The sequence below is a fragment of the Bacillus rossius genome, chromosome 14, assembly GCF_032445375.1.
Source record: "Bacillus rossius redtenbacheri isolate Brsri chromosome 14, Brsri_v3, whole genome shotgun sequence".
Taxonomy (NCBI): Eukaryota; Metazoa; Arthropoda; class Insecta; order Phasmatodea; family Bacillidae; genus Bacillus; species Bacillus rossius.
Window position 1 is genome coordinate 38,389,340 of NC_086341.1, and position 12,169 is coordinate 38,401,508.

General features: G+C 40.1%; 1 protein-coding gene across 1 annotated transcript in view; it reads right to left on the minus strand.

Annotated features, from left to right (window-relative positions):
• Nucleotides 1-11,548, minus strand: part of LOC134538778 (G-protein coupled receptor Mth2-like) — a 111,785-nt gene extending 100,237 nt beyond the window's left edge. The window contains exon 1 of the mRNA XM_063380270.1: nucleotides 10,474-11,548. Within this exon, the coding sequence (XP_063236340.1) occupies nucleotides 10,474-11,548 (1,075 nt within the window). The remainder of the gene's footprint in view (nucleotides 1-10,473) is intronic.
• Nucleotides 11,549-12,169: the final 621 nt, after the last annotated feature.

Genomic DNA, 12,169 nt, shown 5'->3' on the forward strand with positions numbered 1-12,169 from the left:
ACGTTAAACTATCGTCCGTAAACCGACTTTACAGACAACTAATTTTTTTTCCTAACCTTACTAAAACTATATATATTCGTAGGTATATTTCAAATATTACTTAAAATGTTACTAACTCAAGAGCCACACCCAAATCATAATGTAATTCAACCCAAATAAACCTAAAAAAAAGGGGGGGGGGGGGTTGTCTGTAAAGTCGGTTTACGGACGATAATTTTACGTGATAACGTCATATGAAATTTTTTAAATTGCTGCTTTTAAAAAGCCCGCCTTAACCTGTTTCATATTATAGAAGATTTTCTCGCACGGTGGTTGGTCGGTTATTGCACGCTCGGCTCAGGCGGAACATGACAATGTTTTGTCCGTGCAGCCGGCGTTCATCGATTTATAAGACGTTATCACGTAAAAATATTTAAATTTGCCAGATACATTGGTTCTTTTAGTCAACAAACATTTTTCACCCTTTCACATTGCATCTGTTACAAAAGAAATGATTTTAATAATAATAAAAGGATAACGATAAACTACACTCACATTTATGACTTTACCTTTTTGACGTTTCTATGAAAAATAAATTTAGTTATTTACTGTCACCTCATCATAAAACTCGGGTTCATTTACCTGCAACTATGATTATTTGGAAGTTTTACGTGATGGACGTTCCCATGCGCCAACCCCCGTTTTCTTCACACATGCATTCCGGCAATGGCCTTTTGGCAAGTTATCAACTTTCATCTTTTTTTTTTTTAAATGACTTAGGTGTGAACTAGATGTTAAGCTAAACTACTCGTTTATAACTTTCAGAATATTTTCTCCACTAAGCAGCTTTTATTTTGTTGGTTGATATGCGCTAGGATTCTACTCTGTCTCTCATTGAAAAGTGCTGTTAGAAATTTGAGCGTAAATTTGCATGGCTATGCTCGGATAACTAAAGCGACAGGACTAGTCGGATTTTAATGCTCTTTCAAGTCTTGGATGCTCACATATATTAGCCAAGTCCGGGAAAGTGAGAAGGGTCGGGATGGAACCAAAATGTACATGTAAACAACTGTATCACTACAAACTATTGTCGCAGTAATAATGGGTTCAGATTCGTACCCGGGCTTCCCTAAATAGCTTTCCATTAAATGCGCACATTAATAAGCACGATACAACAGAATAAAATCAAATTGTTGAATATTCGATTATCTTTTTCATGGTTTAAAAAAAATAATGCTTGAATTAAACATGGATTAAAATATAAAATTATGCGCCAATTTTCGTAAAACGTTCTAAGTATTATCTCGAAAAACGTACTTCATATATATAAAAATAACTATTGGCATGTATTGTAAAAATATACAATATCTTTCTTCTAGTGTTACAAACTGTATCTTGGCAACTTGTTTCCAAAGGAATCCTTACTAATATTATAAATGCGAAAGTAACTCTGTCTGTTTGTCTGTTTGTTTGTTACCATTTCCCGGCTGAACGGCTGAACGGATCGTAATGAAATTTGGCAAGGAGATAGATTATATCCTGGGGATGGACTTAGGCTATCTTTTGTCTAAAAAATAAATTTTAAACGGGTTAAAAAAATATATCTTAATTTTATGTAATGTGTGTAATAGATATACAAACTGTTAGTGTCATTCCTCTATGTCTGCCGAGCAATAGCTTTCAAGCCATTACGTTACGTTTTTCTATTGTAAGGAACTAAGTAGAGAGTAAGAAAAAAATAAAGATCTTGACAGTTTGTAGTGTCGCCATATTTGTTTCAATTTTCAATACCGTTTTTGTATATTACAATTTAAATTGCAGAAAAAAATCATGTTTCATAGACACATAAATAGTGAGAGTGTGTCATTTCTCTATGTCCACGAGGTCTCGCCGCGTCAATTTTCTCCTTGGGGCGAACCCGTCCGCTTAATTCAATAAACAGCTTTTATCGTTGAATGATTTCATGATTTATTTAATGAAAATCTGCTCTCATAAAAAAGTTAGTTTTATAGACATTCTATAGGTCTCTCTCTCTCTCTCTCTCTCTCGAAGACCAATCTATGAATCGTTACAAATTTATTTCCTTTATTTTTTTAGTTTGATTTGATACAATATGATTTCACTAAAAATCAATTTCTACCCCTTCCTATTTTCATTTCCACATTACAAAGTTTCACTTCTTCCACGCGGAGGGACTCCACGCAATATTTTTGCATGCAATTAAAAACTAATTTTTAATGATGCCAAAGAAGTATAACTTCTCATGCGCGTACCTAAGTACACGCACCCATTTTTTTATTTAATTTCTTCTATATATTTTTTTTTCTCCCTACTTAGGGCACTCATAATTCTTTTAAATTTCACGTGTATGTTTTCAATGTCATTCGAGTTGTACAATTTATTTTTGTCAAATTGGTCATTATTTATACTTTGTTTCATTTTGGAAACACACGTAGTATTTTAGGTATTATGACAAATAAAAAAAAATTATTTTCACTAACATTCTTAGGTTTTTATTGTGTGGATAGTTTCAAGTTTAATAGTATGTAGGTACCCTACATAAATTCTTAAACTTATAAATTTCTTCGAAATTTATTCATAGGTTGCTAGGGCCTACTAATAAATATTTTCTATTTGTCAATATTGTTATTTTTTTACAGTACCTACTTATTTGCAAGGAGTTTGGTTTAGTGTTTATAATTTATCTGCTGAGCGTCAAGAGTCTTAGGGCTGCTGAGACCGAAGACCCGAAATATTTAACAATTATGTAATATATTGTTGAAAAATTTGAATTTTACTATTTCAGGAAAGTTGATTTTTTTATTAATTAGAATAGTTACGTGTAATTGCCATCTTCCTTTATTTCATATTAAACATTATGTTTGGTTGAGTGTGAGATAATTTTATTTATGTATGTTTTAATTTCATTTAATTGCTTATATATATTCTTACCTACCTACTTCTATTAAATTTCAGGCGGATGTTAACATTGTCATTCCAGTTGTATACATTTTTTTGTCAAATTATTTGTTATTTATTCTTTTTGTTTCATTTTAGACTATGTTTTTTTTTTTATTAATTCAAAGATTTGTGGTGTGTACAGGGAGTGATATCTCTATTAATTTCTATACTCCTTTGGATAATCGGAATATTGCCACCACAGGTTTACATGTAAACAAATCCTACAAATTTTTTAAACATTATGACAAATAAAAAATAGTTTCACAAACATCCTTAGTATTTTTTGGTGTGTATAGTTTGAAGTATAATATTATGTATGTACGTAAATTCTTAAACATACGGTTATTTATTAATTTATTTAGATAATTATTTATAGGTAGGTAATAAGCTTTCTATTTGTCAATATTGCTATTATGGCAGATAGGAGTACAGTAAATGCCTACATTCTTATATTCCTTTATATCTCTTTTGATTTGGAGTGTTTCCGAGCCATTCGGGGTCCTCAACCTTATCTCCCCCCCCCCCCCCCCAAGGTGGTTAAAGCCTCAAAATTTCGACAATTTCAGGAACTTCAAATATCTATTCTTTCGAGATGGAGTGTTCCAAACCATTCGAGGTCCTGAACATCCAACCCCCCCCCCCCCCCCCACGCAATCAAAAGAGAAAGCCCCAAAATTTCGAAATATAATAATATATATAATTGGATGTTGGCATGTATGACGTCGATAAACTCTTACACCGTTTGACCGATCGCCATGAAAGTTGGCACATCGAAGTGTTTTTATCATGGAGAAGGTTTTTATGCTAACTATTTTTTTTGTAACTCGCCGCTAGATGGCGCTGTAGCGCATCAACTTCTAAACCTTTCAACCGATCGCCATGGGTAAACAGATAACCATAGGTCACAGATACACAAACAGTAATTGTGTGTCATTTCTTAATGTCCACCACTATCCATCTTGCTGTAACTCGCGGACAATATATCACCCGGTGTTCAGCCCGGGCAAAGCCGGGTACTGTAGCTAGTATTTTATAAAATAACGGGAAATTTGTTTCTATTAGCGTACCTACGTTCCTTAAAAAGGCGAGGTTTAAGTGGCGTGAATACACCAGTAGTGTCCTGACGAAAACAATATTTTCGGATCTGTTTAGTATGATTGATATCATCCTGTCTGTATAGTGACATAATATTTTTTTTTTGTTCCAGCGCACAGAATCGCTCACAGATGTCACGCAACGACTAGAGTGTGTAAATACTGACACACGGAGGAAAAAAAAAAAAACTGGGCTTTGGAAAAAACTTTGGCAACTTTAACGATGACTTGATTGGCTCAGAGAAACACATGTCGCAGCCTGCTGTGAAATTGCTGTGTTTACTGAATGAACATATGTGTTATGTATCACTTAGCATCGCCTTTACATCGCGTGTTGGCAGAGACGACGAAGAGAGAAGAGACGAGAATAGAGCGTTGACAGTACTCCAGGCGAAGACGATCTAAGAAGGAGAAACCTAAGAGTCGAGCGACATGAGTCACACACCAGAATAATCCACGTTAATGCATATCCGTATATATAGATTTTAAATTAACTTAATTATTATTTTTGCCATAAAACAAACAAATGGAGGGTACGTCAGTTTTGTTGAGCAAATAAAATTATCACAAAAATTCATTTTATTTTTTTGGGTAGGGGGGAGGGGTTTGGGGGGGAAAGGTTTTTGAACGTCTATGTGATAGAAATTTAAAAAAATAAAATTGATTTTGTAAGGCCAGTTACATAACTAATATGTGAGATCGTTGTAAAATATTAAAAATCTCGTAGAAATATATTTTTTTCCCACGAAGGTTGTTTTCCCGCTTGTCTGAGGCTTGTTACTCAAATTATTAGTTGGATGGGTTATATCAGCATCATTTAAAGTACCTATTTCAGAATAGTGGAAAAGTGTGTACTCTTGCAAAATTAGTTTTTTCAATATTTATATTTTTTTAATTGAAGCCACGAAGTTGCACGGGCGAGTGATGAACTTGGTTGTGTCAGACCACTAGGAGTCCGGTGTGTGGTGAGTGTATCCTCCCACCACCAGGAGTGCTTGCGTCCTTTGTCACAGACACACGTATGCCTCAAAATATGGAAGCGGATCTCGCGTCCAAGTTCCCGCAACCCCCACATTTTCCTACCCCGACCAACAATTCTTCAACATCATCCTCTTCGTCCTTTGTTATCCTGCTCGCTTAAAGCATGAACCTATCGCAACCCGCATGTCCGAGCCAAGGTATTGCCCGGCCCAAGTTTTAATTTTATATAGTTTTAATATAGGGAAGCTAGTCACGGCTTCACGGCCAATCCCTTGCACAAAGCACACGATGCAGGGCTAATCCCAGGATGACTAGGCGTACAGGCTTCGGCCTGGGACGCACCCAGGTCCTGCTGTGCATGGACTGCTTTGGTGGTAGGCGAGTGTACTGACCACATTAATAACTCTATTAACAAACTTTTCAAACAGTTTTAACCAATATGTCAATTACATGTTAGACTACATACCATATACATTTCTTCGGGGCTAAAGAACAAAATGTTAAAAAAAAAAAAAAATTGAGAAATATTTTATTATTTTCAGGTAAAAAGGTTAAAAATATTTACTAAATTAAATTAATTTCATCTCACCAGAGCTGATTAATATAGAAAATTAGACAAAAATTAACTTAAGTAAAAAAATTTAAATTAACATACAAACAATTTTTGAAGTGAAAACTTCTATAGGAAGATTTGGATAAGGAGTAAATTCATGTAAGTCATCATCGACATGGTCACATAACGTCAGCTGTGAATGTGTGTATATATACATATACTCAGTGGTGCGCGCGCAGCCAGTACACATAACACAGGTCGACAAGTAATGTACACGACATATACCAATACATATCTTAATATTACGCGTCTTTAGTCCCTGTACATCAGAGCTGTGCATATGTGAATCGAATGTGTGTATGCAGTAAAAAGTGAGTATAACATATATTAATATTCTCATATAGATATATAGTTTGATTAACGAAGAATACGGAGTCTTTATAGCAATATAAACTAAAAATTAAGAACATAATTATTTATTTTTTTAATACCTACAATTACTATGCAATGCGTATTTTATAGTAATTTAGGAGTTATTTTACCAACGTGATAAAACAAATTTGTTGTGTAATAATATTTTTTTCGTAAAAATTGCGAAATATCTGATTTTTATTAAAAATTAATTTGGATACCCAAAAATAACAACTGTTTGTTTATAGTTTTAAGTTTTCACTTCTGTCGGCATTCCTCATGACTGCTTTGAAATGTTTTTTTTTTCAGTTCGTTATGCATAGGGCCATTAACATTTCGCGAAAAGATTCCGAGATTAGTTATAAGTCAAAACACTGTAGCATCTTTGAAAGATTTGTGCAATGGAGTGCATGACTTGATGTAAGTTTTGGGACATACGCCTTTGCAAAAACTTTTTCTGTTGAAGAAAAACTAAAAACTAAAAAACAAAGAAATAAAAATACCCAAAAAAGACAAAACACAAAATAAAGCAAAAAAAAAATGCTGTTGTCAACAAGGATATAAACACCACAAAATATTCCGCAATTTTTTGCTTAATTATGTGTTTTGTCTTTTTGGGGTATTTTTATTTCTTTATTTTTTATTTTTTATTTTTTCTTCAACAGAAAAAGTTTTTGCAATGGCGTATGTCCAAAAACTTACATCAAGTCACTGTAGCATCGTCTGTGTTTCGCGATTGGGTGAGTTTCTTTCAAGTGCATGTCGATTGTTTCAACAACCAATCACCGTAATTCAGTGCGGGAGCAAACAAGTTCTGAGTGGCTCGATCAAAAAAAGGCAACTACTTCTCTCCCAGACGGCCGCCAATCACAAGGATGAAACCTCTGGTGTGGGTATACCTTGTTGCAGTTTATTAGGCGTTCAGATTTATTCGCGAAAAATGCCTGCCCCTAGTTATGCAGTGAAGCCAGGTTTAACTAAGTCTTTTCAAAACATGAATAATAAACTTCAAGGCCACGTTCGGAGTGCGCCTCGCCATGGATCATGTTCACTGGTCCTGTCGCAGGACTCGAACAACACCGAGCGGCCGCTGACACTGCGGCGTCCTTCAGGAAGTTTGTAGCTACCGCTCGACCACAGTTGCTGCCTGAAGAAACGCGAGAGAGTCTTTCAGTAGTCGCCAGATACACATGTGTGTGATTTCTGAACCCGGTAGCCTACATAACGAGCAAATGCACGTGTCCTCGCGTTGCAAATACATACACTTCTTGTGAAACGAAACTCGAGCACTAAAAGTTAACGTAAGAGTTCTTTGAAATAATGCCGAGTGTGATAAATATACGCAAATTATTGTGTTTTCAATATACATTTCTGGAAGCGAATCACACGTAGTTTCCGCACCCTCCGCCAGAATTGCCAGAGCAGCTACGTCATCTATTGCATCATTTGATTTTCCGAGCGAAAAGTGCGTCTCTGCCTGAGGACGGGAGCAGATGGCAGTTCCCGAAACGTCGCTTGTTTCTGTTTTGGAAAAAAACAATTGTGTTTGTCTCGTCTTTTAGTTTTGTCGTGTTTTTTTTTTCGTTTCAACTGTTGTGCTGAATTTTTTTGAGTTCAATATTTTTGTGCTGTCATCATTTGTGGGGGTTTTTATCGTTCTATTCTTCTTTGGAAAACTATTGTGTTTGTTTCGTCTTTTCGTTTTGTCGTGTTTTTGTCTCGTGTCAACCGTTGTGCTGAATTTTTTTTTGGGTTCAATATTTTTGTGTCGTCATCATTTGTAGGTTTTTTTCGTTCTCTTAGTACATTTTTCTTTGTTTTTCTTTGTTTGTTGACCATATTCCTGTTACGGAATATTTTGTGGTGTCTATATCCTGTTGACAACAGTAATTTTTGCTTAATTTGTGTTTTTTGTCTTTTGGGTACTATTTTTATTTATTTATTTAATGAATTTTAGTTTTTAGTTTTCATCTACAGAAAAATAGCTTAGCAATGGCGTATGTCCAAAAACTTACATCAAGTCATAATAAAAAGGGCTCCGAAAGAAGCGAAAAAGAACTTGAAAAAATACTAAACCCCAGCTTTGAACCTGATTTTCGACAAGGGATTTTATTAAAATACTGCCCACTTGTTCAAATTCATTAAAAAGACAATATTTTTAATTTTTTTCTATGGATTTGTGAACTTTTATTTGTGCCATCCGCCACATATGGCAGCACCGTTGTAACACATTTCCGTTTCATGCGGCTTCAGTTCCGTTAAAGAAATTACACCAACCAAAATGCCGTATACCAAGAACCAAGACGATACGCAAAACAAAACGAAAAAGAAAAAAAAAAACAGTGGAAAATATTGCAAGGAAACATTCCTGAAAATAAATGTATAGACGGAGACAATTTGCGTCTGTGTTCCTCTCCCAGTTAAGTGGAATAAAAGTGCGCTGTTGTATGTGTTGAGAAACGAAAACTTCGAGGAATTCGGATATTTTCTCTGTATTAAAATAGATACATTCAAAAACATACAGAACTGCTTTAAAAGGAAAAGTGTTCCACTTACTACGTGCAATTTAGTATACGTATGGATCCTCTAAACTGCGCTTTGCTGTGAGATGCACAATCTACGTTTGAATTAACGAAAACTTATCTGAATCAGCAAAGCCTAATTGAAAATTTTGGCAGATGACATTTGTATCACACGCAACTAAACTATCTTTGGACATTATCTGTCAATAAACATGAAATGTTTTTGTATCACACGCAACTTAAATATCTTTGAAAGTCTTATATGTCAAATACGTAAATTTACCATATATTTTTACAATATCCTCATTCCAATATCAACACCAGCAGAAGAGCTGAACGAATGCCTGAAGAATTAAACTCCCTGGCGACACATGAAGAAAATTACACTGTCGACCAATGAGCGTGGGCATTTACTTAGAGATGATTCTGTACAAACATTTGCTGAAGCAACTTTTGGATGAATGCGACGGAAAACTACCGGTTGATCCTACAACACAGGACCGAACTTCCGCCAACTTCAGTCATCAATAGCAGATTTCGAAAAGAAAGTTTTGCCGAACATCAGGAATCACGATTGGCTTTGCGAGCGTGCTATCTTGGGCTCCAGAGAATGATGACGTCAATTGAATACATATTAACATTCAACTGAAAATTTCTGGTGCAATTACAGAGTACAAATCCATGGACACAGTTATAGTAGAGATCAAGCTGTTGATTATCCAGACGAATTTTTCAATTCATTGAAGCCACCTGGAATCCCACCGCACAAACTGACGTTGAATTTTGGCTCATCAATACTGCTCCTTCGGAATCAGAACACGCCAAAGTTATGTAACATAACCAGACTTTCCGTGAAAAAAACTGATTCCAAATGTGATTGAAGCAACAATAGTTAACGGCCAATGTAAAACGAAGATGTGCTGTTTCCGCGCATTCCAATGATTCCCACTGATTGACCTTCACGTTCAAACAGCTGCAATTTCCTGTGCTTCATGCATTCGCGATGACAATAAACAAAGCTCACGGGCAGTCACTGCGCGTTGCCGGATTGAAATTAACAAGTCCATGTTTTTCGCATGGTCAACTATAGGCGGAGAACGGAAATATGAATCGAATTCATTACGCGATAAGCTAAAAATTATAAATCTTACACCTTCAAGTTACATCTGTTATTGGCTCAGCCTCATCTGGAAGATAAACCACCAACCAAAGAAGTATGAAATCAACAGCAACCCAGTTCATGCGTCTCACGAGTCGGCAGCCAATGAACGACGGAATTTCCCTCGAGTATGCAGGAAACTGTGGAGTCTTTCGCAGAGGTCACTGAACCTGCGAATTGATCCAGGCCCTCTTCCCCTCTCTCCAAAGTGACTGAGCCATTACCAGGTACATGCATTTTACGCGAAATAAAAACAAATCGTGACCAACAGTGTATTAAAACTTTAAAGCAGTGTCTGAGTTTCGTGGCTGCATGGGTTTATTTCAGATGCATGTCCACCGTCGTCACACCAATAAAAGCCATCCAGTGCGAGAATGGCTAAGCTATGGTAAAATTGGCGGTTTCAGTGACCTCTAGGATAGAATCCACAATCCCCTACATACTCGGGCCAATGCCACATACTCATTGGCCTTTTGGATCAGAATCATTCTGATAAAATCTAAACCAATCACAGAAGCAAAATAAAGTTAAACATGTTTGGGTTCTAGCATCACGCGAAATGATACTGCAAATTCTACCGGTTATGGTGAGCGGTCACATGCAGAGTGGAATGGTCACACGCAGAGTGGAGCGGTCACGTGCAGGGTGGAGCGGTCACACACAGAGTGGAGCGGTCACACTCAGAGTGGAGCGGTCATGTGCAGAGTGGAGCGGTCGCGTGCAGAGTGGCGTGGACACGTGCAGAGGGAAGTGCAGAGTGGAGCGGTCACGTGCAGAGTGGAGCGTCACGTGCAGGGTGGAGCGGGTACTCACCCACGGCCACGCACCAGCCCGTCCTGTAGAAGGCCTCCTGGCCCAGGTGCGTGGTGCTGAGGCACACGTAGGCGGCCAGCAGGCTCGCCACGTGGCACACCAGCGTCTTGCCGTGCAGGTTCAGCAGCGGCGGCAGCAGGGCGTACGTGGCCAGCGTGGCGAGCAGGAAGGCGCTGGACGCGACGAGGCCGGCGGTGATGTAGATTGGCACGGCGCTCGGGTCGCCGGCGGACCCTCGCTCCGGGAAGCACAGCGCCACCACGACGGCGCCCTGCGCGTCGCCCTCCACGCAGTACGAGTCCACGCCGTGCGTCTCCCCCTCGTAGAGGATCTCCCCGGCGCGGGTGAACTCGGCGCGGTCCTGCGAGTACGGGTCGATGGCGTACTTTCCCTCGGGGCAGTCCAGCCCGAAGGCCATGGCGAAGCTGCCGCCGGGAGCGAGGACTACTTGCCGCGCGTCGTAGCTGGTCGGCACGAGCGACAGCCTGAAGCTGTCCGAGGCGGCGCACTGGTCGTCTTCGCCGAGGGACTCGCCGTCGGGGCAGCACTTCCTGAGGCACGGCCGGCCGGCGCAGGCCTGCGCGAGCGGCACGCAGCGGCGCACCACCAGCAGGTCCTCGGACAGGGTGGTCGCCTCCACGCAGGAGTTCCCGCCGGCGGCGAGCAGCCGGACCGCCGCGGCGGGCACCAGGTGGTCCACGATTGCTCCCGGGCAGCGCCGGGGCCGCGGCGCGCCGGTGCCGTTGGAGCAGGCGCGGCGGTCCGGGTCGTAGCGGCCGTCGTCGCGGCAGCAGCGGGGGTGCCTCGCCTCGCAGACCAGGCCGACGAGGGCCCCGTCGAGGGCAGAGCCCGCGCACTCGGCGTCGACCCCGGGAGGGACTGCGCGGAGCTGCTCCGCCGGGCAGGACGCGTTCACCGGTCCCTCCTCGTGGTCGGCGGTGAGGTTGAGGCAGCGGGGCCGCAGAGAGCCGTCGGCGTCGTGCAGCGCTAGCGTGTGGCCGGGGTCGCAGCAGCGCGGCGTGTTGTAGCTGGCGAGGCAGCCGGCGAGGAGAGGCAGCAGGTATCCGGGCGACATGGCGCACCAGGAGGTCGCGCGCTCTGACTGCCGGGCGGCCGGCTGCAGACTCTCTCTCTCTCTCTCTCTCTCTCTCTCTCTCTCTCTCTCTCTCTCTGTTTCCCCCTCCAGGGTTGGGGAGGGGCGTGGTGGGCGGGGCGCTTGCGGAGAGAGACCTCGCTAACCACGCACGACCAGAAGATCGCAAGAAGCGCGACCATGTTACAGAATACGCAAGACGCAATAAACGCCACGCAAGCATTGCCACAACTTTCACATTCCTTGCGTTTTTTTTTTTGCGAACTGTGCGAGGACAATGATAATTTTTATATTTGATGCATAACCTTTGTTTTTATATATATATGTGTTTAAACTTTCGTAAGGGGAAAGTAAATCACCTGTTCTTTTTTTTTATGAAAGTAATAATGAGTAATTGGTTTTTTTTATAAACCCGTATTATAAAAAGAAGAAGACAGATGTAGAGGAATTATTTTTAAACTTTATGTCGTGGTGTTGATGACGTGTTGGGATTTTTTGATGCGCGTTCTTTTACTTGCGTTATTAGCGCTCGTGCGTTTTTTTTTTTTGCAATATTTATAAACTCAGCTCGTTTGAGGATGGATTACACGGATGACGACTTAC